General features: G+C 40.6%; 1 protein-coding gene across 2 annotated transcripts; it reads left to right on the top strand.

The window, feature by feature from the left end:
* Positions 1-1,546: 1,546 nt before the first annotated feature.
* On the top strand, positions 1,547-26,672 carry LOC137264845 (condensin complex subunit 3-like). 2 transcript variants are annotated; one of them, XM_067800189.1, is made up of 20 exons: positions 1,547-1,668; positions 2,867-2,971; positions 3,784-4,023; positions 4,392-4,620; positions 5,253-5,483; positions 6,253-6,445; positions 6,977-7,126; positions 7,687-7,806; positions 8,552-8,765; positions 8,872-9,048; positions 9,216-9,323; positions 9,816-9,935; positions 16,404-16,679; positions 17,601-17,782; positions 19,129-19,303; positions 20,952-21,116; positions 21,584-22,025; positions 22,267-22,369; positions 22,803-22,970; positions 26,381-26,672. In XM_067800189.1, exons 2-20 carry the CDS (start codon positions 2,873-2,875, stop codon positions 26,433-26,435), a joined length of 3,447 nt encoding a protein of 1,148 aa, XP_067656290.1. In that variant the 5' UTR covers positions 1,547-1,668; positions 2,867-2,872; the 3' UTR covers positions 26,436-26,672. The 2 variants fall into 2 exon arrangements, with proteins under 2 accessions (XP_067656290.1, XP_067656291.1); XM_067800190.1 differs by having other exon boundaries at positions 1,570-1,668; positions 22,803-23,018; positions 26,381-26,670.
* Positions 26,673-27,925: the final 1,253 nt, after the last annotated feature.

Below are 27,925 nucleotides of genomic sequence, written 5' to 3'. Positions count from 1 at the left end.
GTATCGGATCGTACACTTAAGCCAACCTGTATGAATCAAACGATTCGAATCTTGCATATAAATGGGGGGTTTTCCCGTAGGTATTGTCGTAATAAATTCGTCGCGTTGTAATTTCCCTTCTTAATATTCACATTTGAACGTCTTGTCAAAATTTATTTAAAGGAATGCGAGGCAAATCTTTTCGCAGCCATAGCTAGATTTTACAGACGTCAGATGAAAAGCAAATTGAGAGTTGTCTCCCTTCCATCGATTTGCAGTCGCGAAAGATCGGTTACCTCAGTGCATCATGCGTGATTCAATGTTATTGGAGATAAAGAAGTACTACCACGAAACACCGAATGAGTTGCCATTGGCAGCGGGGTACATTCCAATATACCTCGTTTGTGAGTAGGGTACATTGAAAATAACAGATGAGCGTATGGCCAATCGGAAAACGACATTTATGTGTGAGGTAAGAAAATGACCGATATTTTGCTTTACATTGCGCTAAACAGTCCTTAAAGTAACTCATATGCTACACTTAGTCACAAGCGCTGTTTCTGGTCAGTCATATACTGTACATTGTCCACACAGTACAGTAACTTTTACATGTCTCTTTTCCCCAGCTGTGACTGCATACTCTATACATACATGCAATATATCGTGGTGGCACAAAGACCCTCAACTCCCCACAAAGGCATAATGTGTGAAGTCCGCTTCTGGTGTCCCACGTCGTGATATTGCACGAATACTGCTACAAGCCATAAAACTAAACTCACTCATTCATTCACTCTGGCTAGTTTGCTAGAACGAATAAGTTCCGTTGTAGACGTGCATGTTTACCTGAGGGCAGGATGTGTGCATATATTATGATTTCCAATCGTGGTAGAGGAATGATCGCTCCGGGGGTGTCATACCATGATGTGGTGTGTTTGTCTATGTCCCATACACTTGTTATAGAGACTAAACACTTGTGCGTGTAAACAATGAGACTATTCACACTACCTCAAGGTACGTCGTCCATACAATACGCATTGTTTAAGTGCATTGCAGGGTACGTAGCTTTATATGCAGATATATTGTTTATTGTTTTGGTTTGAAAATGAAAACTGAACACATGCATATATCACATCATGCACCAATCATCTTTCAAGAACCATTACTGGTGATGCGCTCTCAAAGGATCCATTGTTATCATATCAACATTGATGATCTCCAATATATTTCTCATTTTCTTTCCATCTCAAATTTAAAATGAATATCCTTTTACAGGGGTATATTACTAAAATCAGGGAGCCTATATAGAGGTTGTAGAGTATACCTGCTAAAATGAGACCCACGGCCTTCATCTGCCATTCTCTACTACGTGGCGTCATAATTATTTCATTTACCGGTACATATTTTCCCCTCTCTTTTGCATCTTGGCATTTTCTGTTTCTATGATATTAGCTAAGACAGCTGGGGAAAATAAAACATGCCTTGCGTCGTTGTCATTTCTATTCTAACTGGGAGTAACTGGGCGTTAGTCTATACATACTGCGCACAAATAAACTCGTGTGTCGTATTTACCCAGTTTAAGAACAGTGTCACGTGACCGGAAGTACATCTATTGGCGGACAAGTTTGAAAACTATAAACAAGAGGCGACGCTTTTGAGATTTGATGACAGTCTGTCGTCGGTAAACCACAGGTAGCACTGAGACAGGAACTGCAAATGATAGTCAGAATTGTCTTGTACAGTCCTTATTGTAATGATGTGCGAACAGCGACACAGTTCTTCCGATTTTTACCACTGTTGGGTAGCTGTGGTCACTGTTGCCAAATGCTGGCAGAAATTACACCGTGCTCAAACGTAGTAGTATTTGCAGCGTCTAAATCAGTGTTGAAACAAACCAAATCCCATATTTTTTCACAACAAGTAAAGTCGGGTTTTATTTGCATTGTGAATAAACATGCAGCGGAAAGAGTTCCGCCCGTACCCCCGTCTTTTTCACTGAAAAGATTTACTGAGAATATTGGCTCTCAAGTATACACCCCCATCTCCCACGCATTGCCCCATCCCCCGAACTGCCGAAGTCTATTTTATTTATTTATTTTTTATTAACACCGACCTATCATTTTAGATTAGACCCCTAACCTTAATATTATGAAAGAACAATATCAACACAATGATTAAATTAAACTTCATATTTTTGAAAATGTTACGTAATGTTTGTCTTATGAAGGTCACTGCTTATGCACATTGATGCAGTGACCAGTAAGCATGGTAATACCTTGGGGGAAACAGTATAACCATGATAACAAGTTTAGTTAATAAACCTATACTTAAAAACCTAAATATCAATTCACAAGTTATACTTCTTTTCAGAGTTAATTAACTGAAAGCACAAGTGATTTTTCTCTCATACATTATTTCCCCAATATTCATGACGACAAAATGAAGGACACTAAACAAGTAAACTGTACTCCGGAACATACATGGACAGTCAGTGGCAGTCACTATAACACTTTAGCTCCCAACAGATAATGACATGACTCAACGATAGTGTATCTGAATATTCTGAAATAATATTGTATGCTTTTTCCGGGCAGTGGACAGCCCTGTTTAGTGATATATTTGGTGTATGTTGTGCAAGTCTATATTATAATAGATTACTTGTGGTCCGAATAATTTAAATAATCAAAGATTGGTTATAGTTAGTGACTAAACGACCAATCAGTCAATCATGTTTTCTCACAATCAAACACAAACGATTTTGGAAGGTTGGTCTTGTCTTTCACATTTCATGAGCAATACAATCATCAGCTATGAGATTTTAACACATTCCTAACACTAATAGATTTTATTGAATGATCCGATATAATCATGATGACATAAACTTCTCCAGACCACAATGCCTCAGATGACCCTTCTGGATGTGTTTGACCAGTGCCAAGATGGAATGCAGTGTCACAACCGACTCCTCAAGTCCATGGCAAAGATATATCAATCGGTATGTATGTACAAGAACACACTCTGTCTTATATATAATAATAAGTTGTGGATATTGTTTGTGGAAATAGCTTGTTTGGGAAGAAAACAATAAGGTAAGTCTAGATTTCCATCACTTACCTGAACAGTGGTCTTGTCTATTGTGACCCGTGAAGTTCCGTTGTAGAATAGGCCTTCAGCAATCCATGATTGCTGTAAAAGGCGACTATGTTTGTCGTAAGAGGTGAGTAATGGGATCGGGTGGTCAGGCTTGCTGACTTGGTTGACACGTCATCGGTTCTCATTTGCGCAGATTGATGCGCATGCTGTTGATCACTGGATTGCCTGGTCCAGACTCGATTATTTACAGACTGTCACCATATAGGTGGAATATTGCTGAGTGTATTATAAAACTAAACTCACTCTTGTCTGTTAGTGTTATTGTTTTCTCATGTTTTCTGACTACTTTTGGGCAGATATGTGTTACAGCTATGTGTGTGTCCATTGGGTTCACAATAGATATATGAACATATGACACTCTTGCCTTAATATCAGTGTATCCCTCGTAGAACTCAGTGTCACAGAAGAAACATGATGTCAGAGTATTGTTCTTGACATTACATCACAATGGCAAAAAGATAGTTTGCCCCAGAGCATCATATGAAAAATATGAGCCCCGATATTTTCACCCTTAGGTAATAAGACTAATTATTGAACAGGTCGTGTCATAACTGTATTGTTTTGCAATAATGTTTAAGGAAAACATCATATCTGATTTGAGCAACAATTACCACACTTATGTTCTTTTAATACTGTTATGTTCACAATTTTCAGATGGAGTTTGATGCCTTTTGGACCGAGTTTGTCCACTACCTGAAATACTCCATGGTAGTGTTCAAGCGTGAGGCTGCTGTTGAGAGAACCATTGACTTTGTTGCCAAGTTTGCCGTCGCCACCACAAAACGACAGGATCAGCAACAAGAGGGGGCAGGAGACAAGGGGGAAGAGAATGTGGCGGAGATGGAGGATGAGTCGAACAAGTTCCTCCTGACTATTCTGGAGTTCCTGTTACAGGTTTCTTAGCTTATATATCTCTGTCATAGGGAAGTAAAGATATTTGCAACCTTTCTACCTCATGATTTACTGTTCTCTGTACATCAGTTACCTTTCCACACACCAAATTTGTCCCATGAAGATCCAGGTAAGAACTGATCTCCAGCAGTCTGTGTTTGTCATAAGTTGTAACGAACAGGCTCATGTGGTCAGTGATCATGTGGATTATCTAGTCCAGACTCAATATGCCATGTAGCTGTAAAATTCCTGAATGCAGTGTTAAATAGCAACCCAACCAACCAAATCTTTATGCATTATCCTAATATTACTTTCAAAATGTTCTTGATGCAAAAGCAGGTGTTAACAGGTTTTCCTTGCTTGTTCTACAGTCTCACAGTGCAAAGGAGAGGGGAGTTCGATTTCGCTGTTGTCAGTTAATCAACAAGCTGCTAAGTAACCTAGGAGATGAGGCTCAGATCGATGACGATCTGTATGACAAGATTTACACATCCATGCTAGAGCGGCTGCGGGACAAGGTGCCTGTTGTCAGGATGCATGCTGTGTTGGCGCTGTCAAGGCTGCAGGACCCCACCGATGAAAACTGTCCTGTCATTAAAGGTAACAATGATACTGTAAGAAGCCCATTTATCAGGGTTGCTAGGTGTCCATGCGTCTGCCTGTCATGTCAGGGCCAAGTATTGTTTCCCCATGTATAAAGATTGTGGAAGTGTTTATGGTGTCACTTGCTAGAAATGACTGCAGTATTCCTGAGAGAAGCATAACTATTAACCACTCAAATTCATGTAAAACGTATGCTTTTTGTTGATATGGCATAGCATTTTACTATGAACTTAGAATATATTTGATTCTCGTTGGTCTGTCTGTATTTCAAACCAAAACATATGAAGGTTTCCTATCTAGGTTTATAACAATACCTTTTGCAAGATGCAGATGGCACAAAGCCATGACATTGCTAAAGGCTATATCATTCATATCAAAACAAGTGAATGAAAGATAGTTCCTTTCTACCACTGCTTTAATGATAATAAGTGGGTCATTTGTGTTTTTGTACTATGTAACAGATTTGAATTGCAAAGTGACCACTGAATTACAAATCAGCTGCCTTTTATGAGCAATGTGGGTCTGTAGCCAAGAATTTTCACCTGATCACATGTTGAATCTCTGAATATCACAATCATTTTGGGGCCTGCCTTCACCGTACATTATTGTTGATCTATATGATTTTCCAGCTTACCTCTTCTTGATTAGTCGAGATCCCAACCCAGATGTCCGACGAGCTGTACTGTCATGCATTGCCCCCTCCACCAAGACCCTGTTGGCGATCATTGAGCGGACACGTGATGTGAAGGACACCGTGAGACGTGTGGCGTATAATGTCATAGCAGAGAAGATCCACATCAAGGCACTTTCCATTGCCCAGAGAATACAACTGCTGCAGGATGGCCTCAGTGACAGAGCAGGTCAGGCCCGATTTGTTTGGTCTTACATGACCTTTCACCTTCAGAATCAGTTGCAAGAGGATTAGTTATAAGAGTAAAGTTATCACACATTTTAACCAACTGCAATGTCCCTGTATGTATGTTTAATAGTCGCCATGTGACCCTTGAAGGTCTAGGGTAGAATAGGTCTTCAGCAACTCATGCTTGCCATAAAAGGCAGCTTATGCTTGTCGTAAGTGATGACTAACATGGTCAGGTCGTCAAACTCGCTGATTTGGTTGACACATGTCATTAGTTCCCAAATGCGCAGATCGATGCTCGTGGTTTGTCTGGTCCAGACTTGATTATTTAAAGACATAGCCACATAGCTGGATTATTGCTGGAGTGAGGCATAAAACTAAACTCACTCGCACACTCCCTCTTAGTGAAAACTGTCTTGTGCGGGGCCTTGTTTTTAAACAGAAAATGGGGTCATTGGATGTGCATGTCAAGCATGCTCTTGAATAAACCACAATAATTAACAGTGATAGCATGTGGCCTACTCAGTGTCCAGCAACCCATGCTTTTATGAGGCTACTGACAGGATTGGGAGACACTGACTTGGTTGACACGTGTCATTGTATCAAAGTTGATTGAAGATCTTGCTGTTGATCACTGGACTGCGGTACAGACTCGATTATTTACAGACTGTCCTGCATGGTTGGAATATCACGATTACATATTTTAGCAACAAGCCAGTCACCCACCCTCTCATTCACTCACTCACTCACTCACTCACTCTCCTTGACAGACATGGTGAAGGAGGCATGTGCTACCAAGCTGCTACAGGCATGGCTGCTACAGTTCCAGGGCAGTGCGCTACAGCTGCTACAGAGTCTGGATGTGGAGCAGTCAGTTGATGTCTGTCAGCAGGTGCTCTACAAGCTGTTTGAGAAGGTACCTGTGGAAGAGGTCGTGGACAATTTTGACCTGCTGGGTGAAGAGTAAGTGTTGTCTCAGCACCACAGATGTATACATGATGACATTTAGTTCGGCAAAACATCCTTGTGACTCCATGAGTTAGATTCTCGCGGGCCTGTCGGGGCCTGTGCTGGTCATAATCGGTTACTGATGAAGTGAACTGGGTAGTAAGACATGACTTTGTAACAGGTTGATGGCATGTTATGGCACCCTAGTCACGCAATAGTCAATGGATTGTCTGCCCCAGAATCAATTATTTATAGGTCACTAACATTCATTCACCTGTCCCCCTTGATTCTTATCTCATTACATCTGTCCATTCATTTTGGTTAATATTCATGTCACCAGAAACAAGTTAGGATGGTATTTTTAAAATGTTTTAGTTTTACAGAAAGATATCAGGCAGTCCATACTATTCACCAGTGGCAACAATGGCATTGTAAAGTCAGATGTCAGTAGTGTTAAATTTGCTGGTAGACCTCAGCTACAGTACTTATACCAGGATTACCCACAACATGAACACATCCTTATTATTCTGCTGCATCGTGTTGAAGGACCCTGATCTCTGATGACAAGCTAACCTGTGAGAGTGCCATGTACTGGCGGGTGTTGTGTCAGTTCGTGCAGGAGAAGGGCGTCTCATATGAGGAGCAGCTGGATAAAGTCCTGCCGTCCTGTATTGTACTGTGCAAATATGTGAGAAAGTAAGTCAGGTCATGGTATGGGTATGAAATCATTTGTGTTCCGTCTCGGGGGTGGAAATAACTTTAAAATTGCTAGTGGACTCCAGTACAGTGCCACATGCAAAATCACTTGGCCTGATGCTTTTTCCACAATACCTGGCAATTTTCTTATTGTTTTCTTTTTTCGCTTTTTAACTAAGCAACATTATTAACATTGGAAAGTCAACTGGATACTGATACAGTGTGATATACAAACTTTTTTTCTCAACAAAAAATAACCACTTCACCGGCACAACGGGCAGTGGGTTATTTCCACCCATGTCTGCTCATAAAAAGCCATCTTATTTACTTAGACTGAAAAAAATGTATCGTCCCTGAGGACCATGAGGATCAAATCATACATACAGGTTCAGCTCCAAGTTAGCCATGGTTGTGTTTGTAGGGTTTTCAGCATCACCCCTGTGCAAGGGAGTTTCACTGATAGGATCTGTCTGAGACATCCTTCAGACTTTGAGGATATCCTTCCCATATTTAGTTTTCACTTGCTGATATCACTGAAATGGTTCTGCATGTCTTGGCAGGTTTCTGGAGAGGCTGACAGGCTGTGGTGAAGACTTTGACAGACAGTTGGAGCTCGAATACATAGGACAACAGATCCTCTCTCTCTTCAAGTACATGGACCTGTCAGATCAGGCTGGTCGGTAAGTCTCTTTCTTCATGTGCATGGACCTGTCAGATTAGGCTGATAGGTAAGTCTCACTCTTCATGTACAAGGACCTGTCAGATCAGGATGGTCGGCAAGTCTCTCTCTTAATGTACAAGGAACCATCAGATCAGGATGGTTGCAAAGTGACCCGATTCACAGGGACTTATCACATCAGACCAGTCAGTAAGGGTCTGTCATCCTGTAGAATCCGATTAGACTGCATCAATGGTCCAGTTGAGAGAGCTTATGCCTTGAGAGTGGAATGTTGGTGTTTAACGTTCCCAACAGGGCAAAATTTCAAAGGTTAAAGAAATAAGACAGTGACTTGTCAAACTGGTGTCAGGGTATTGTGTCAGGTGTGGTGGTACCTAGTCTCGATATTACTCCAGTGTGTCAACAAGGGCTGTCATCTATGGACCACAAAATCCACGTTACGGCAAGGGATGACTGTCTCTGTTTTGTTCACAGTTATTGAACTAAATCATCTATGGGGCAGGCCATTTTGGCACCTTGGAATAATCACTAAATTGCTTGTTAAAAGTGGGAAGCTGCATTACATGGTGAACTCTATGACCTGATGGATGACATTGTACAATAGATGGTCTCTGTACATAATATCAACCACTTTTTTTTTCCAATTCAGGTTAGGTTATTTACTATGAAAACAGATTGTGTGGAATATTGTTGAGGGTGGTATTTGTCAACACACCAACATGTAACTTGATGTTGACTCATTACAGGCGTGAGCTGGAGAAACTACTCCATGACATGATGATCTGCGACCATGTGAGTCACGCCTTGATGAAGCACATCATTTCCACCCTGCACCTGGTGAAGTCAAACACAGACACACTGGTGGCTTACCTGGCTGAGACCATCTCCGAAATACGAGAGCCAATCACCATCGTGGAGAAAACACTGGACAGAGATGAGAGGCGGCAGTTGGACTTGAAGGTATTGTTAAAGCTGATTTCATCCATGCACTATTTAAGTAAACATGCTTAACAAAAGATCGTGTTGCTTCTGCAATTAAAACTGAACCTTCACTCTTGACTTGCAGATCGCCAATATCCGAGTGCGACAGCACCAAGCTAAGGAAGAGCTGGAGGAGTGTGTGAGAAATCAGGAATTTGCTCGAGCTGCAGAGCTGAAGAGGTCTGTAGCTGAGCTGGATGCTGAAAGATCCTTACTCCTGGAACAAGGAGAGCCCCAGTCACAGGAAATACGCACAGAGAAGGTAGGTGGAAGGTTATTCAAGTATTTATGGTGGAACAGTACTGTAATCTGGGGTTTGCCTTAAATGTCAGCCAACACAGGAGGTATAGATGCATGAAAGGATGTTTTTTAGGCTATGGATTATTTATTATAACCATGGTAATCAAGCAGTTTCCTATTGTCCTGCAGAATGATCCCTTCACCATCCTTAAGTGCCTGACTGTCATCAGTGAATTGCTGACACAGCTGCCTGTGAAGACATTGACGCCCACTCTGCACATGTTGCTGGAGAGCCAGGTAATACAAAGTGAAGACATTGACACCTGTACATTATTGGAGAGTCAGGTAATTCATACTGAAGACACTGACACCTGTACGTTACTAAGGAGCCAGGTAATACAAAGTGATGAAACTGAAACCTACACATGTTGCGAGAGAGTTAGGTATTACATATTAAAGACACTGATACCTGTACATTATTGGAGAGTCAGGTAATACAAAGTGAAGACACTGACACCTGTACGTTACTGGAGAGTCAGGTAATACATACTGAAGACACCTGTATGTTACTGGAGAGCCAGGTAATACAAAGTTAAGTCACTGACACCTGCACATGATTCTGGAGAGTCAGGTAATACGCTGATCAATGCTCTTGCTATTGATCATTGGATTGTCTGGTCCAGACTCATTATTTACAGACTGCTGCCATATGTCAGGAATATTCGTGAGTATGGTGTAAAACTAAACTAACCTCACTCACTCATGTCTGTATGGATCACACGGTTGCAGGTGCTGCCTGGTGTGCAGAATGCGGAATCTGATGTACGTAATGCTGCCATCAAGGCACTAGGACTCAGCTGTCTACTCAAGGAGGAGGTAGTCATGCAGTACCTGCCGCTACTTATAGAGGTCAGTTGATGATCAGTCTTCAGTTATTTTTACAGACCCTTGAATGTATCAGTTTGACCAGTCCGAGACGTAACGTGTACGCGAGACGGCATATCGTCTCTTGTCCGCGAGACGGTGCGCTCCGCGGTACTAACTGAAGCGCTTCCCCCTAATTAATTCAATCACCGTGGAACCACCTCGATTGGGTGCGAACACGATGCAGGGTAATTAAAGCGTCCCGTAAAATCCCCAAGGGTGGTGGGGTACTTGACAGTCGTGAATGATCAGGTTTTTCGATCTCGGATGCCACGCTTTCGTCATTTGCACTGAACAGATTACAACCTGCAGAATACAAGTTGTTTGTCCGACAAAATATTTACAATCATCCTAGGTTGATGCATACTTGGCCTCTGTATTTTCGATTTTTTCGGCACGTGAAAACATCGGGAAAACAGAATACCACGCCCAAGGTCGGCTTTTAACATATGCCATTGCCAATCACACAAAAATCAATTCATCGCTCATGAAAAGGTGATTTATTTCATTTGAATGTATTACTGGTGGAAATGTCAACGTATTCATCTTGCAGAAAGTTACAGAATATTTTGAAACTAATACGACCCCTACCGCTTCTTGCATGAATCAAAACTTTGCCAATTTCGTCAAAAGTAATCCTGCGAAAACTATTAAATCATTTGCATATTTTTCGGAAGTGACGTACGTGTTAGTGTTATACTAAAATACCTGCTTCGATATTTCATTACAGCTCATGGTGTTGACATGTGGATATCGTATCTTCCAGAGTACATATCAGTTTATGCCCGCATTAGCCGTGCATGCTGTTTTACAGAACATACAGTCCCTGTTTCAGACTGTTTCAGCCAATCAAATGAAGCGTGAACCCCTCGTATGTGAGGTGTTATCCGAAGGAAGTGAGCATGCAGTTTCATCGGTATACACACTATTTTGTAAACACATCTGAAAAAAATGTTATTGATGTATGAAAATTAGGCTATGATGCATATCTCTCTGAATATCTCCACGGGTATGAATCTGCAATACTTCATTGCCAAGACGATTATAGCAAACCGATTTGTAGTCTTAGCTAGTGTTCACCATTGGAACCGAACCAAATGCAAACGTTTCTGAACCTCTTGAAAGAGAAATGATGTTTCTTTTAAGACCACTGTAAAAAGATGTGTATTGTGTAAAATGACAGAAGTTGGGAAGAAAACAAACTAATTAGACGCTAACTGTTATAAGGTTTCTGGTGAGCCGCTCAAGCGGATCACTGATCTCGTGTTTGCTTATTGCAAGTTGAGGATGGTGTTCCTCTGTACGGTCCAGCTTGCGAATGATGACTTGTTCATCATGAAAATGCATATAAGTAACTTGAACCTAATTTATGCCTTCGGAAATTGACATGATTTGATAAAGGCATTTAAAAAAAGAAATTACACTTTGTGACATAATTTCGAAATGAAAAAAGTACGAAAATACAAATTTAAGTAAGGAAACTTAACGCCCCCTGCAGGTTGTAATATCTTTCGCCCCCTCTTTCGATCAAACTCCATATGACCTGGCGGATACATTACGCATTCGGTAAGCTCATGCTAACTCTACAAATCATCATTTTCTGAAGAACTGTGCATCATGTCGGCGATTTGCGTAACATCCCTCATTCTGGAAGACATTCCTCCATCCCCTTCAGTGTGCACAGTATATTAAGGTAAGAATGTGTTATTTCACTTACCCTGTACACATACAGGTAACTTCAATTAGATCGAATACATACGTATTTGCATACATACCTTTTCTACAACAAAACTAACAACACACATTACGAGATCTACTTCAGGTAAAAACTGGGACTTTCTTGTTTACACATATTCTATGTATATGCTTGAAACAGAAAAGGTTTTCGTTCCTGGAAGACAGCATGGCCAGTGGAAGACAACCGGCCCCATGTATAATCCTGCATGCTGCGTTGGACTGGGAACGGCCAAATGCCCGTTTCCGCCTGGAGTCAGCAGAATGAGGGGACACGCACATTCCAGGGAACATTGCATTATTTGTCATAAAAACGAAAATGTATGAAGCTTTCCCTGAATGTTCTAGATGTATTTAGTACAGCTATGGTTATGAAACACATGTACATATTTCAAATACATCAGTGCGGCGAATTGAGCTTGTCTTGGTTCATCTTTTTGGCCGAATGCAACACAATTAACTTTCATTTGGATTACGCAATTTATTGTATCACACAAGTGACACTGGAGTGAAGACTGGGCCGAACGCGGCCAGGCATAGTTAATGAATGTAGTTGGGTATCACTGAATATACAGGTGGAGACAGGCAACAGGTGTGATGCAGTACAGCACGTTACTTCAGGGTGTTGTACATCTAATGAGTTTGCAGACAGTTTACACGGCTATCTGGTGGACACGAGGGGGGGCGATTGTGTAATTTCCTGTTTACGGTGCCTTTGTCGTCCGAGGTATATTTTATGATAGCTTGAAAACACATAATTAAATGTTAATTACATGTATTCCGTTTCCTGTTTGTGTTTGATAATCTGTGAAAGGCCATAGAAATGTTTATTTTGTGGTGACAAATATTCAAGTCGCATGGAGGTGGGCAAAATAGCGTTTTCTTACTTCATTCCGATTGAACTGATCACGTGATAACGATCTCTCACATGATAATGAGATGACATATTCATGAGGAAGAAAGGAGTAAAATTGTTCCAGATGATTACAAACTCACAATATTGTCCATAGCATTACTGATCGACGACTTATAAACAGATTTTTATTGCCTAATGTTATAATGTTTTCAAAGTGTTCTGTTTTGGTATGAAGGAGTTCTTCTTGTACTGATTATCTTCGAAGAGTGCTTGAAAGTGCTGTGCGTCGTTGTCAACACTATCATCGGCTTTCCTATCTTTTACTTTGGTAGATGATTTAAACAGTATTCATAGATAAAAACAATACATTCAAAGCCAACACAGAAATATATGTTCTATGTATATGCGTGAAATAGGAAGGGTTTTCCTTCCTGGGCGACAGCATGGACAGGGGAAGACAACCAGACCCAGCTACAGTCCAGCATGTTGGTTTGGACAGCCTTTTCAGCCATCATCTGCAGAATGAAGAAATATGTGTATACCAGGGAGTTTTGCATTATTTGTCATAATTACGTAACCTTTCACTGAATGTTTTATATGTATTTAGTATAACTATGGAAATAGTTATATATTCTCGGACACAGGTGCATGTTCAAAATTCTTCAGTACGGCGAATTGTATTTGTCCCCTGACAGAATGAAACACAAATAAATTTCACGCAGATTATGCAATATCACACACGACACTGTTTTCCAGCAATGATTAAGCCGGAATGAAGAGGATGCAGTCAGGCATAGTTTATGACTGCAGTTGATTAGCCCTGAATATACAGGTAGGAGACTGGATACCCATTTATTGGGTTTGGAGACAGCATATTTGCAGACAGTTGACACGGCTGTCTTGTGGACACGGCCAGCCACTGTGCAGTTTCCTGCTTACGATGTTTTTATCGTCCGTGGTAAACTTAAAAACGCACAATTAAATGCTAACTATTTTGTTCTGTGTTGTTAAACTGGTAAAAGACAGAATCATGTTTATTCAGTTGTGACAAAAATTCAGTTGATATGTAGGTGAGCAAAATCTGCTCAGGGAAGTGGCATCTTCCGTGTGTAACAGGGATGGCTCGACTGATTTTATTGCTGTAGTTGACTAATAATACAGCTTTGAAACAATGTCAATCTAAGTAAACTCAGTCTCAATGTTATTCCTTAAACTCCACCACTGAGTTTAACAAACCCTAGCAGAAGGTCGCATCAGGCAACCTTTGAGCGACCTATGACCGTCCAATCAATAGCGAGACGGTTATATAGATTTAACCAATCAGACAACGGCTACTACTTAGGGGCACAGATCTCTCCACAAACAACAATCCGCAGAAAATACATTTGAAAAATATTTGACCTGCGGTATATACGCTTTGGGGTTTCTGTTGACATGGTTACCATTGGCTAATATTTCTGCAAGATGAGATCCCTTGAATATTGCCAAAACACTGTTTTCGGAGACCGTTTACTCTGTTGTCATGGTTGTAATGTGCGCCGTGTGAATCATCCAGAAGCGATCATACGCTAAATAACATTCGGAATCGTTCGGGTACGAACCTTTTCGAGATAAAAGTTCAAAAGGTGTGTGCGAATGTCCACTTTCGCGATTGGTCAGTCCCAAAGGTTACCTGACGCGACCTCCCATAAGGTTTTGTTAGACTCAGTAGTGGAGCGTAAGGAAAAGTACTGAGGCTAAGTTTACTTAGACTGGAAACAATACATATGAATACATAAATCTCCGTCTAAATAACTCTTTTTATCACATTCACGTCATCTGTTTAGAAGTCGAGAAATCGTATTTCTATAATATTACGTGTTGATGACAATGACATAAAACTTAAGGAAATGAGTGGTAAATCCTGCATGCAGTGTGTTCAAGAATACATTTTACGTAAACTATTAAAGATCATGCAGTCCTCTGAAGTTACTTACCACTTGATGCGAGTGAACATATTGAGCACCGGGTCTGCTCCCGTGGCAAAAGGCGTCTCTCGTAGTCGTAACGATCTTGTGAGTAAGGTTTGTGTGTCTGTGACGAGCGGTGGGTGGAAAGTAGATGTGTTTCATCGAGATTGTACACCTATGTGCATTCGTGTACACGAACAAGTACTTATACGAGGTAAATCTGCATGGAACAAGCTTTCAGAAAATATAAAGATCATGTTTGTGTGAAATGTGCACATAGGTGAAAATTGCCGTCAAAAACTGACTACTTTCGTTCGTGCCTCTGGGTAGCGTCTCTCGTACGCGTAACGAAATTGTGAGGCCGTTTGTGTGTCTGTGACGAGCGGTGGGTGGAAAGTAGATGTGTTTCATCGCGATTGTACACCTATGTGCATTCGTGTACACGAACAAGTACTTATACGAGGTCAATCTGCATGGAACAAGCTTTCAGAAAATATAAAGATCATGTTTGTGTGAAATGTGCACACAGGTGAAAAGTGCCGTCAAAAGTCTAAAATCTACTGCTATAGCAGCAAACATAAAACGTAAAACTGTTTTTACATCGGTAGAAGTGGTCGTGTTTTCCAATGATTATACTTCCAACAAAAAGAGTATTCCGCATGAAAAAATGTTATTCGTGATTTTGTTATAATTTATGATATCCTCATTGTTGTAACGTAAGAAAAATATCGCCATGTAAATTACGTACGCTTCGGACAGTCCAAGACGCAAGACGGATGTTTTGACTGAGCAATTTAGTCAGGCATCAGTTACCTCCCATTAATGACACGGTAACCCAGTCACTTATACGCGAGACGGTTCGCGCAGTTTCGAAGAAAGTAAACATGTTTCAACACAATAACAAACAGGTGTGCGTTGGTGTGCATCGAAAAGTGCATATATATTATGAATCTACGATGAATGAGCTTTCAGAAAATACTAAATTTAAGTTTCTGAAAAATATGTACATAGGTGAAATTCTCTGTTAAATATCGTCATTTTTTGCTCAAATTTTGCACTTTTTTGTCATTTTTTGACAATTTAATTTCCTCTTTTTATGCTTTCATTCACGTCATTCAATAACTTGACCATCATTCAACAACTGTAGCAAATTTTGTTTAATTATTTTCATAAATAACACTTTTAGACGCGTTTTTGTGTGACATGCAGAATTTCCCTGTCTATGATCAGGCAGTCACGCGTATGAGTGACCCCCTCTCAGGTAGTCACTTGTACGCGTAACGGGAGACCGTCTCGCGTACACGTTACGTCCTCTACTGTTGACCGGGAAAGGTCTTTAATACTTTCATCTCTACCTCATTCTTAACCTTCCTTAAAATAATAATACTTATGATGTCTTTACCCTCAACAAAGTAACTGCAGACACAGTAAATGCGTACATTGTTTGAGCACCACTTGATATACAGCCATTTTTGTCTGCAGAACAAGCTTCACACTGGAAAACCACTACTGGAATCTATTGGAAACCTTAGCCTTAATTCATCAGACATTACATCACAATTTTGAAGATTAAAAGTAGTAAACTAATCATATGTATCCCATGGCCTTCGATAACACTTTTAATTAAATGAATGATCATAACTTGATGCAATTGAAACACTGGGGTCAGGTGTAATAAAGGACCATCGATCATATTATAAGTTGTAGGATGAATTACAGGAACATGATGTTATTTAAGCACTGCCATTGATTATACCAAAGGCCCATCAATAACACGATTGATTATAAAATAAATGACCATAATTTGATGATTTTGAAACTCTGATGTCAGGTATACCATAGGCTCAGAACATGATAACATGATTAATTGTGTAATAAATGACTGTCTTGATGATACTGAAACACTGCCACCAGGTGTCCCAACATGACACAGAGACGGTGAAGACCACAGCTCTCCAATGCTTGTTTGACCTGGTTCACATGTTCGGACTGGGCATCACGCGACAGGAAGCCAAGACAGCAGCTGAGGAGGGCAATACCAGTGCCAGTTCCGACACAGCAGAGGTTACTGCAGATTCCCTTGACAATACACTGTCCGATGCCACTACCACCAGCTCCAAGAAATCTGATGCTTCAGCAGACATTGCTACCAAACTGGTGGCCATTCTCAGTGCCTTCCTTGATTCTGAGGTAATGAGTGAATGTGTGAGTAAGTGAGTGAGTGATGATCATTTTACGCCACTTTTAGCAATATTCCAGCAATGTTGTGGTGGGGACACTAGAAATGAGTAAATTCCATTTTACACCACACTCAGCAATATCCCAGCTATATTGCAGCAGTCTGTAAATAATCACATCTGGACCAGATAATAAAGTGATCAACAGCATGAGCACGGAACTGAGCAACTAGGAACCAATGAAATTTGTCAACCAAGACAGAGAGCCTGACCACCCTCTCCCATTAATCGCCTGTTATGACAAGTCACTTTTTGTGGCAAGTATAGGTTGCTGAAGACCTATTCTACCCCGGATCTTCTCTGGTCAAAACTAGAAATGAGCTTCACACATTTTACCCATGTAGTGAATCAAAGCTGGGTCTGCAGCTTGACAAGTGGACATTTTAACCATTTAAACCCAAAGTCCCCTCAAAGGTATTGATGAACTTTTGTAGAGGCACTTGTTGCTGAGGACCACACAGAGGCGTTCGTATTGGAAATCAATCTATCATTCAATGACAGTATGTATGAGTGATATGAAAGAATTAGTCGGTCGCAAACTTCATTTGAGTGGCATCATTTCCATCTTGAATATTTTTCATAATAACAGGTAGGTGTTTCCTTTGGTCACTTAATGTTCAACACCCTATTCAAACTGTTTTTCCATTTCCTCCCAATCTATTCAGTGACAGCTGGTATATCTATTCAGTGACAGCTGGTATGCAACATGCAAGTCTTTTAACCATGTGTCAAAAACAAACTATCCTACACTTCTTTTGTAATATTTAAAGGCCAAATAGGTCCCCACTTTAATCCCATCTCCACAGCAACCCCTTGTTCCATTTGTTGAATCAAGAGATGTTATTAACAAGACACGTGAACCTTGTGGTTGCAGAGTTCAGAGTTGAGGACAGTTGCTGCAGAGGGTATGGCCAAGCTTCTGCTGTCTGGCCGAGTGGTATCTTCCAAACTCCTGTCTCACCTCCTGTTGTTGTGGTACAACCCACTGACAGAGGATGACAACCACCTCAGACACTGTCTTGGAGCCTTCCTGCCAGTGTTTGCCTTCGCTTGCAGGTCTGTGAAAGAAGCATGTGTAGTGTACATTATCAATAAATGTGAATGTTTTGGCATTTTTTAATGTCACTGAGTATTTGACTCTTCTCGACCTGATTATATGTAAAAGACATTTAGAAATTGGATGAACATTACATGATACTGTTCGTGAACAAAAACTTCAGTTGGCTGTACAATGCTTCAGAGCTTTTTCTTGCTCCTTCTTCATGTGAAAACAATAATTCATATAAGTTATCACATCATGTTTCGGGAAATACGGGTTTTATCAGTCCTGAGTAAGGTTGTATTCCCCGAGCCTCTGGCTCTGGCTCAGTCGCAGGAGTACACGACTTTTATACTCCCGGTCGCTCATCGGGATGGATGTACATGGTATTTTATCTGAGTCACGAGGACCAATCAAAACTCGACATTCTTACATGAGGCAATACTCGATATCTCCAGGGTATACGTTCCGATAAGTCTCCACTATACCCTGGATGCATCTACGACTCTGCCAGATAAATTTATTACCTCCCTTGACTGTCTTTTGATCCAGTCAGGTGTCTACACTGGGAGGTTGAGCGAACCAATCACAACTCACTTTCATTTTTTTAATTATCTAACCGATTATACTTGGCAACAGAAACCATGCAGAGGTTCTCTGGCAGAGGTAGAAGACGTTCTTGCATATGTTGTTTTAATGTTTCGGACCTGTCAATTTGTTTGTATGATTTCCCTAAAATCTGGGATGCACTGCGGGCAAACCTTCGCAGTTGCGACCACTACCTTTGTTGACACTGGCAAGCTCTGTCATAACGGCCGCCTAGCTGATTGGCTACTATGAGAAGGCGGAGCCAACAAAGGGAGGTAATAAATTTATCTGGCAGAGCCGTAGATGTGTCCAGGGTATAGTGGAGACTTATTGGAACGTATATCCTGGAGATATCGAGGATGACATGAGGCTAGATAATCAACATTGTATACCTAACTCTACAGAAGCTACTGCAAGCATCAACATTGTTGGGAATTAGTTATGACTTTAATCCAAGTGTTGCAGATTCTGAGATTTTTTCCTATATATCCTTAGATAAAACAGATGCCCATTTGATTGAATTTCAAAAGTCATATCTTCAGGATATTTTCCAATATTCTGCAAATTTCATCCATCTTGAAACTAGAAACAAACTTTCAGGTTTGTATGCATGCTAGCTATGTTACAACAACCTGGTATGTGTGTTTTCCACAAATTATTAACATTAGACTAATATGATTGGTCAGTTATTGACATCATGGATACTTTGTACAAAACACTGAATAATCCATCATTACTTACATCAGTCATCTTCTTTTCTTTCCCTGGACACTAGGGCTAACCAGGAGTTGTTTGAGGAGGCGTTCATGCCCACATTGAAGACCCTGCTGAATGCCCCAACATCCAGCCCGCTCAACGAGGTCAATGTAGGCAACGTGGGGGACTTCCTGGTGCAGCTTGTCAACACCAAACTCCTAGTGGTCAACCAGAACTCACAGAGTCCGGTCACTGTAAGTCCAAAATTGTTGAGAGAACACCATACCTGTGAGGGTCTAGGCACTGTAAGTCTCTAGTTTTGGGAACGTAGGTCAGGGGCTAAAGTCCCAGAAATGATGGAGAAGGTTGTTGACAATGTTTGAGACAGCAGAATACAACTGATGTCCCTCACCTTGTCATACATTGGTTCCAGCGTTTGAGTGAGTGAGTGAGTTTAGCTTTACATCAAACTCAGCAATATTCCAGCTTTATGGTGGTGGTGCCTAAATTATCAAATCTGGACCAGACAATCCTGCAGTCAACAGCAGGAGCATCAATCAAAGAAATTCTTGATACAATGACATCTGTCAACCAAGTCAGCAAGCCTGACCACCCAATTCCATTTAGTCACCTCTTACAACAAGCATAGGTATACTGAAGATCAATTCTACCCCTGATCTTTAGGGGCCACTAACTTTTGAAAATTAGTCAGACAGTATTTGTAATGTGTTTGTATAGAAGCTTTAACATCAGGGTTTTACTCCTGATACAGTACCTCTCTGGGTCAGGATCTGGAGTCAACTCCACATAAGGTAGCATCATGTGAACTTTCAGCCAAGCTCCGACTGCCAGATCTAAATACAGGGTATACAGATTTTTTTTTATTCTTCAGTCAATCAGATGTCAGATTTCTTACTATATGGATTCATTAACCAATTAATTCATCAATTTCCTTTTAAGTTCAAAAACACCATACCACTGAACATAAAAATACTCTTGGCATGTCATTTTAAGTATACATGCCACAATTTTGAGATTTATGTTATTTCTTATTGTGTACAAACTATCTGACTAAGTTAATTTTTGAGATGCTTGTTCGAATGTTTGGCTCACTCTTAGTCGAAAGCCTTGATATTAATCTAAAAGTTCACCTACACGAAGGAACTGTCTGTCTTCAAGCCAATCTGTAATATGTCTGATTTGATTTTGGGGAGATTGAGGAAGGAAGACATGTACTGATCTAATCACATAAGTGACACATCTGTGCAGAGTAGTGCTTTTTAACTGCCATGGTAGCCTAGTGGTTAGGCATTGGCTCATCACGCTGAAGACCCAGGTTCGATTCCCCACATGGGCAGAATGTATGAAGCCCATTTCTGGTGTCCCCAACCATGGTATTGATGGAATATTGCTAAAAGCATTATAAACTAAACTCAAGCACTCACTTGCCAAGATGTGTATCCAGGGTTTGAATCCTGTCTTTGATCCAGTCATAACCCTACAGAGCTGCTTCCCTTGACACCAGTAACACTTGATTAAGGTCCTGTTTCACCCTGGTCACCCTGGGTTAATTCTCTCATATCCATGCTCATAGGTTTCACTAAGGCAATTAAGCCATCCACGGACATCAAACTAACCCCTAGTGATAATGTTATTACACAAATATTGTACTAAACAAGCAGCCTTATACAGAGGTAACATAACTGTTAGGATTGTTAAATAATAATGTCTGTGCAATTCTTTGAAGTATTGTTTGGCAAGTCTTAGAAAACATCCTTGAGCAGGTACGGGCAATCTGCTGTTGACAAGGCTGTATTAAACCAAGCTCAGCATGCTGTCCAACTCAAATAATATTCCAGTTGTTAAAGGAGATGATGTATTTCTTGCACTGTTTCCAAGCAGGACAACCCTGGACATGACCACATAGCTGTGCTTGTGTGTAATGAGATCCTGTCCAACCCTGACTCCTTCAGTGTGAAGCTGTGGACACGCCTCCTGAACCAGCTTGACCTGAGCCCTGACACACAGCTCAAGGACATGCAGGTGCTCTGTGACCAAATGCTAGAGGTATGCAGAACATCAGTTACACAATCACATGTGGCGCCTAACAGGACAAGGAAATAGGCCCTTCTGTTCTTCTCAGTTGGTCTTTAGGAAAGATAGGGAAATCCGTGTTACTTTGTGCTCCTCCCCTCACCAAGCTGACAAGCCACTACATGACTGAAATGCTATTCAAAGTTCCATTAAACCATGTTTGGCCAACTGATTAATCAAGTAATCAGTCAATCAGTCAGTCATCCATGCATTTATATATTCATTCAATCAACAATTGTATTAGTTATTCAGTCAACATGTTTCTATTATCTTTTCTTCTCGGTTTATTTCTAGGAAATAACTCCCTCACTTTCAGTTACCAGGTGTGTTACTAAGGTCACAAAACCAGTGATTAAATGTCTGTTTTGTGAATCTATGACAAGGAACCTGAAACATCGCATTGTTAACTGCTTCAGTTGATGGACAAATTGTCTCTGCAGGTTGTGAAAGAAAAACAGAGTGTAAAGGCTGTGGAGAGGTTCAAGGCTAGTATTGACTCCATGCTGGTAGAGAAGACCAACACTGATGCTGCGCCAACATCTGAAGAAGCAGAAGGTGATGAGTCTGCTATGGTTGATGCCAGAAGTGCTGTGACTGACACCCAAGAACCCCTCTCATCTTCACAGACCAGCACTGTTCCGGACTCTCAAGACACAGTCGCTACTAGTGTGGATATTACCAGTGTTGTCTCGGACTCCCAGAGCTCAGATATAGCTATCAGTGTCGTTGACACTCTGTCAGACTCACAGAATACTCAGGTGGAGAGTTCCAGTCAAGGGGAGGCAACTGGAACTGTTACACCTGCTCTAGACACTACAGTGACTACAACAGAAAACACAACTGCATCTATGAAGAATGTGAAAGTCAAACGAACCACAAGAGGTAGGGATGTTCTTTCTGCAGTTGTTGTAGCAAATGCTTTAACATTTATTGCAGACATGTTGTACCACGTTGTCTCAAATATCTTAAAATATGCTTGTGTGTCTTCCAGAAGATGGTTGTATACACTGTAATATAGCTGGAATGTTTCTGAGTGCAGCATTAGACAAACAATAAAATCCTACTCAGGACTATTAAGTATGAGTGATCACATGGTGAACGTTCAACTATTTCTTGTTTGTAGCTAAGTCAGTGAAAACGCCCGCCCCAATCCAGATGCCACAGGCAAACAAGACAGCCAAGTCAACAACAGGCAGACGCACACGAACACAAGTTCAAGCTGATGGGTATAAAATCTTTGTCCAGCTCTCTAACATACTTTATCATTTCCTTCTTTTCAGCCGATTGTCTCAGATTTACTGTGGTGTTAACAGGTAAATGAGAGATGAAAGGTTTATGATGAAATGGTTGTTTCTCCTGTGTTTTAATGTAAAGATTGTGATGCATTTTGGGATAAACAGTTGAAGTCATCGTGCGTTAGACCTAATCACTTTTGGCTTACCGCCAGAAATTAGAAAAATGCATTTCTAGTAACTCATCAGCTGTATTTCATTGTATGATTGTGTCCTATGTCCTAAAATTCATGTACCCCTGAGGATTCCTGTAAACATATAGGTCGCAACAATATGGTTGAGCAGATTACATGCCATCTCTCTCAGATGTCTTGATTGATGTGCATGATATCAATCACTTGTTTCATCATTAAGTTTTCTGTTTCAGCGAGCTAGAGAACAATATATTTGGCTCTCCAACCCCACTCCGTGGCAGCAAGGCTAATGTTAAACAAGTTGAATCACTGGAGCACACAAGGAAAAATCTGCAGGGTCTTCTACTGGAAGGAAAAGACAGTTCCCAATCTGAAGAACCCAAAACTCCTCGTAGTAAACGGTATTAAACTTTCACCTTCCAAGTGAACCAGCGTCTACAGTTCTGTTGGTAAAGAGTTTAAAGTTGTCAAAGTAGACAGATCTTGGATCAGAGTAGCTGCTTAGATGTATGCTTGAAAACAATATATCCACTGTTCAGTACTGCAGAATGTATGCTTGTTGCAAGTTTAAAGTGTTGCACCAAGGCACTAGGACCTTTTATAGTCTGGAGAACAGCTTAGAGAGTAATGGGGAAGGCTTTAGTGTAGCATGATAAGTGTTGAAAAATTAACATAATAAATGGTCTGGAGAAAAGTATCAGTTTCTATTACAATCCTTTCCAGGAATGTTTATGGCATGACATAATATCAAGTGGAGAGAAAAAGATGGGTTGTAACATGTCGTTATTGCATAAATGATGACCAGATCTGTAGTCGACAGAATATAGAATATTGGTTCCTGGGGCAGTTGAAACAAGGAGTCTGAACATACAAAAGCAGGTAGAGGAAATATTACTTCATTTCTACATATGACTGTCAATGCATTGCTGTTTGAGATGAAACAAAAATGAATTCTTATCCACCATAAAAATTGTCAGCACTAGCATGCTCTAGTTGTGTACAAACCAGAAAGGATTACAGGAACAGTATCATCATGAAATGAGCTGTATCATTTGACTGTACCTATTCTGTGATATGATATCCACGATTAGGGAACCTTCCAATGCATTAATTGTAGAATACTAGAACAAAAGAAAACATCAGTTTCACAGATATTTTGTAAGCAGGAAAAATCAATATCATGTTGTATCAGAGGTAGTTTGACACTGAACATATTTACACATATTCAGGATAAGGATTCCTTTAACAAACTATATACAGTGTTTAGAATGTCCACCCCACTAACTGCCTTGGTGCAACACCCACTCTACAGTATGTATACCATAGATATGGTAGTGGACCCATGCTCTCCAAGACAGTCCATGCATTCCACATATATTCCATATATATACTGCTGTAGATTTCTTAGACCCAGCAATGTATTGCATGCAATATTACCTCGGCTTGCTTCCCTACACTGAGGACAGTGCACTTGGACCAAGTTCTCTAAATAGCAGTGGGGTATTCTAGTGGTTAAATCTTTGGAACATCGCGCCAACGAGCTTTGTTCAAATCCCCACATGGGTATGCTATGTGAAGCCTATTTACGGTGTCCCCTGCCATGACGTTGCTGGAATATTGCAAAAAGCAGCATAAAGCCAAACTCACTTAGTCAGTTATGTTATGGTGTTTGGTTGATTGATTACTTACTTACTCAGGGATGAGAATGGGTATGCGTAAAAAAAAAGGAAAATGGGCATAGGCCTCTTGGGAGTTGTGTTAAATGAAACAATATAGCATGTATCATGAACGACACCAGTGCCATTAAATAGATGGAATTCCACAGATAGGCGGAAAATTCTCATCCCTGCTTACTTCCACACTCTTCAGAATTCTGGCTCTGTGGTGGCAGCCTCTAAACAATCATGTCTGAAGCAGTAATTCCAGGGGTTGATACTGTGAGCAATGATCCATGATGACATGCTGCCGTCCAGGGCCCTGTTCCTCAAAGCAATCATAGTGCTATGACTGTCGAAAGTCTATGTTAAAGTATGGGAGCTACAATCATCTTAGTGTTGTGATTGCTTTTTGAAACGGAGCCCTGGATGCCAATGTAACAGGCAGTCCAAGGTGATCATACCTCCCATACCTTAACATAGACCTTGCACAGTTGTAGCGCAAACATTCCTGTATATAACATCATTGAGTCTGCTATCCATGGGCATGGGCACAAACAGCTTTGTAACCCATGATCTCCACTTTCATTAATACAGTTGCTTTTTGGAAGATTCATGTCGGACAAAAATCCTGGATTTTATTGGAATAAATACACGGTGTATTGGTATTAAAGCCTCACCACATGTTTCAGTGTCATTCTGTAGTGATGGACCAGGCAGGTACCGGGCTGGATGAACCAGGAATCGTGTAGCAGATTATGTTTATCCCCTCTGTATCATAGCAACCTGTTAATTATCAAGTGAGGACTTACCCTAACAGTGACAGATGTTGCTGTAGGAATGGGGTTTATTATTTATATTGATTACATTGCATCTGTACCATACCAAGGCCTCCAACAACAAAGGAATTAAGCAAATGAGATAGAACTTCACATTTAAATTACTGAAATATGTTCAAAAACTTAAAAACATGACAAAACCTTTGTAAGGAATTCATCAGCTTATCCCCCTTTGTTTACTTTCTAAAAGACATTTTCAGTGATCCTCAGTATGGATGATTTAGAGAAGAGGAAGTTGAATTTTAGAGTATTATAACATGGACATGAGATCAGCTAAAGTGATCTCAGTAAGAACAGTCATCCCTTTGTCCACAATTTAATATGTTTTGAAAAATATTGCAAATGGATATGGCATTGAGCACCAGAGAAGCGCAGGTAGGCCCAGAAAATTGACTGTCAGTGACCAAAAAAACCTTTAAGACTAGATTTGATTGATAGAGGAACTGTGGCTATCTGTAACTAAGGAGACAATGCGAACTCAGCTGCATGCAATGGGTTGGCAGAAAAGTCAAGGAATTCCATCACCAATCATGAAACCTGAACAAAAGGAGCAAAGGTTGAACTGGTGCATAGAAATTTTAACTGGGACAATGTGACTTTCTCAGATGAAAGTTCTGTGTGGCTGTTTTCTAATACACTGAAATTCTGGCCCAAGCAAACTGAAAAATCAGCGTCCAGTGTGGGATGGCATATCAGTGTTAGAGGCAACACCCCTCTGTGTATTTGAAGGGAATATGAACTGTGAGTGTTACACAAATATTCTCGAGGGACATTACTTCCATCTGCTGACGTGATCTATGAATTTTTTCTATTTTCCAGCAGGACAATGACTCAAAACATTGTTCAAAGCATTCGCAGGCCTGGTTTTGGACCCCAAATATGACATTGTTAGATTTGCCAAGCTATAGCCCTGACCTAAATCCAGTAGAAAATGTTTGGGGACTTATGAGGGAAAATGTCAATAACAAACTGACATATATTGCTGAAATGAAAGAATGGTGGTCCAATATTGTGACAGCATTAAAGCCTGCTTTGCTCCCCATGGTGACTTGACAAAATACTAACTGTTCACCTGTCTTTGAATTTGGAGTTCTGCTAACATTCACATTTAATACGTGAGTAATGAGTGAAAAAATAACAAATATACAATCTTTAAATAAAAAAATTCTCAATAATTTCTGGTCATACTGTATCACAAAGCACCCTTCCACTAGTAGTATGTACCAACCCCATTACGACCAGTTCTTCAATATTGTTTGATCTATAAATTGTGTGGCTGCATGCAAGATCTATTCTAATGTTTTGTGTTGATTTCAGCACTGGTATTCGATCACAGAAGCGACCAGCACTCACAGACGTGAATGGAGACTGAACCTGCTGGAACATGACTTTCACCGCCATTGCCATCCCCACTGTAGTAGTATAGAAGTCTTCACTGACATCGATGTGATTGTGCCGTGAGACTGCTGCCCTTCCTTCAGATCAGCATAGATCGTCCCTCATGTTCCTTTCTGTCCTGTTCCACTCCTAATCATTGATATTGTTTATTATTTGTGCATACTTTGTCCTTCTGTAATGTAATGAACAATAAAGTTACTTGAAATATTTCTGTTGGCTTGATTGCTGGAGTGGACGAATCCCTATAATAAACCCTATTCACTACAGCTAGCTGTGGACTTGGCTCTGAATATGTCCCAGTGTTTGTCAGCACAGCCACATGCCCTCCCATATCATTCTCAGAATTTACACTTACTGCTAAGTGTAGATGAAATTTAAGAGAGGTACTTTTATCTCTGAAAATATTCTTTAAAACCCAGTTCTAAAGACTCTTTAGATTCAAAGAGTTCTCATGGAGTGAGTAAAAGGTAGGAGGACTCTTAAGCCTTCCGGGCGGTGGAGTAGCCTAGTGGTTAAAGACCCGGGTTCCATTCCCCACATGGGTACAATGTGTGAAGCCCATTTTCTGGAGTCCCCCGCCGTGATATTGGTGAAATATTGCTAAAAGCGGCGTAAAACCAAACTCACTCACTCACTTAACCTTCCTTCGAAGGTTCCTAACTCTACAATATGGTTGCCTCTCTGGTTGTCATCCACAAACATTTTCCATGGGGAAAGGACATTCTGATTGTTGAAAGTGACTGTGAATTAATCAAAAGCTTCAATTTGGACGGGGGTGAAAATTATTTTTTGTTGCTGATCCGCTGAGAATTTCAGAATGTACAATCATCCACAGACAGAAATTTACATTAGCATCTGAACTAAACATTGCAGGCATCTTGTGTCATTTAGCAGGTAAATGCAATGGAGACAACTTAGATCTAAGTCTAAGATCAGCAATGTCACCAATGACATTGAATTCCTTGACATCGCCACCTTTCTGGTAGCAGTTAATACAATTCCCAGTTCTTGTATGTGAAATGTGAAGAAAACAAGCAGCGTTTATAAACATCGCACCTTCCTAGGCATCACTGATACCATTGATTGTATTCATGTTCGGAGCAGGAGAGACAGACACCATCATTACAGTATTAACACAGAGACTTTGTGTATTCGATGCCGTTACACTTTCAATGTGATCACAAAGTGACCATGATATCATGGTGAAGAGTTCGGTACACGTGGTCTGAGAATCCATCACCGTCACCGCCCACCAACAAACACTTCAGATTGTGGACATTGAGTGAACAGTCGTGGACAATGTTCCTGATGTGATGGCCTCGCAATATCTGCCCACCTCTTATGCATCTGTCAGTGTTTGTGCACAACTGAATCACTGGTATTGCCTTATTGACGAAGCCAAGGAAGTTCATTCCTCAGGAAAGGTTATATTCCAGCTAGATAATCAAGTCTTGACCAGCCCAT

The sequence above is a fragment of the Haliotis asinina genome, chromosome 15 (assembly GCF_037392515.1).
Source record: "Haliotis asinina isolate JCU_RB_2024 chromosome 15, JCU_Hal_asi_v2, whole genome shotgun sequence".
NCBI classification, from domain to species: domain Eukaryota; kingdom Metazoa; phylum Mollusca; class Gastropoda; order Lepetellida; family Haliotidae; genus Haliotis; species Haliotis asinina.
The sequence above is the reverse complement of the archived record's forward strand: the minus strand, read 5'-3'. Positions and strand labels throughout refer to the sequence as shown.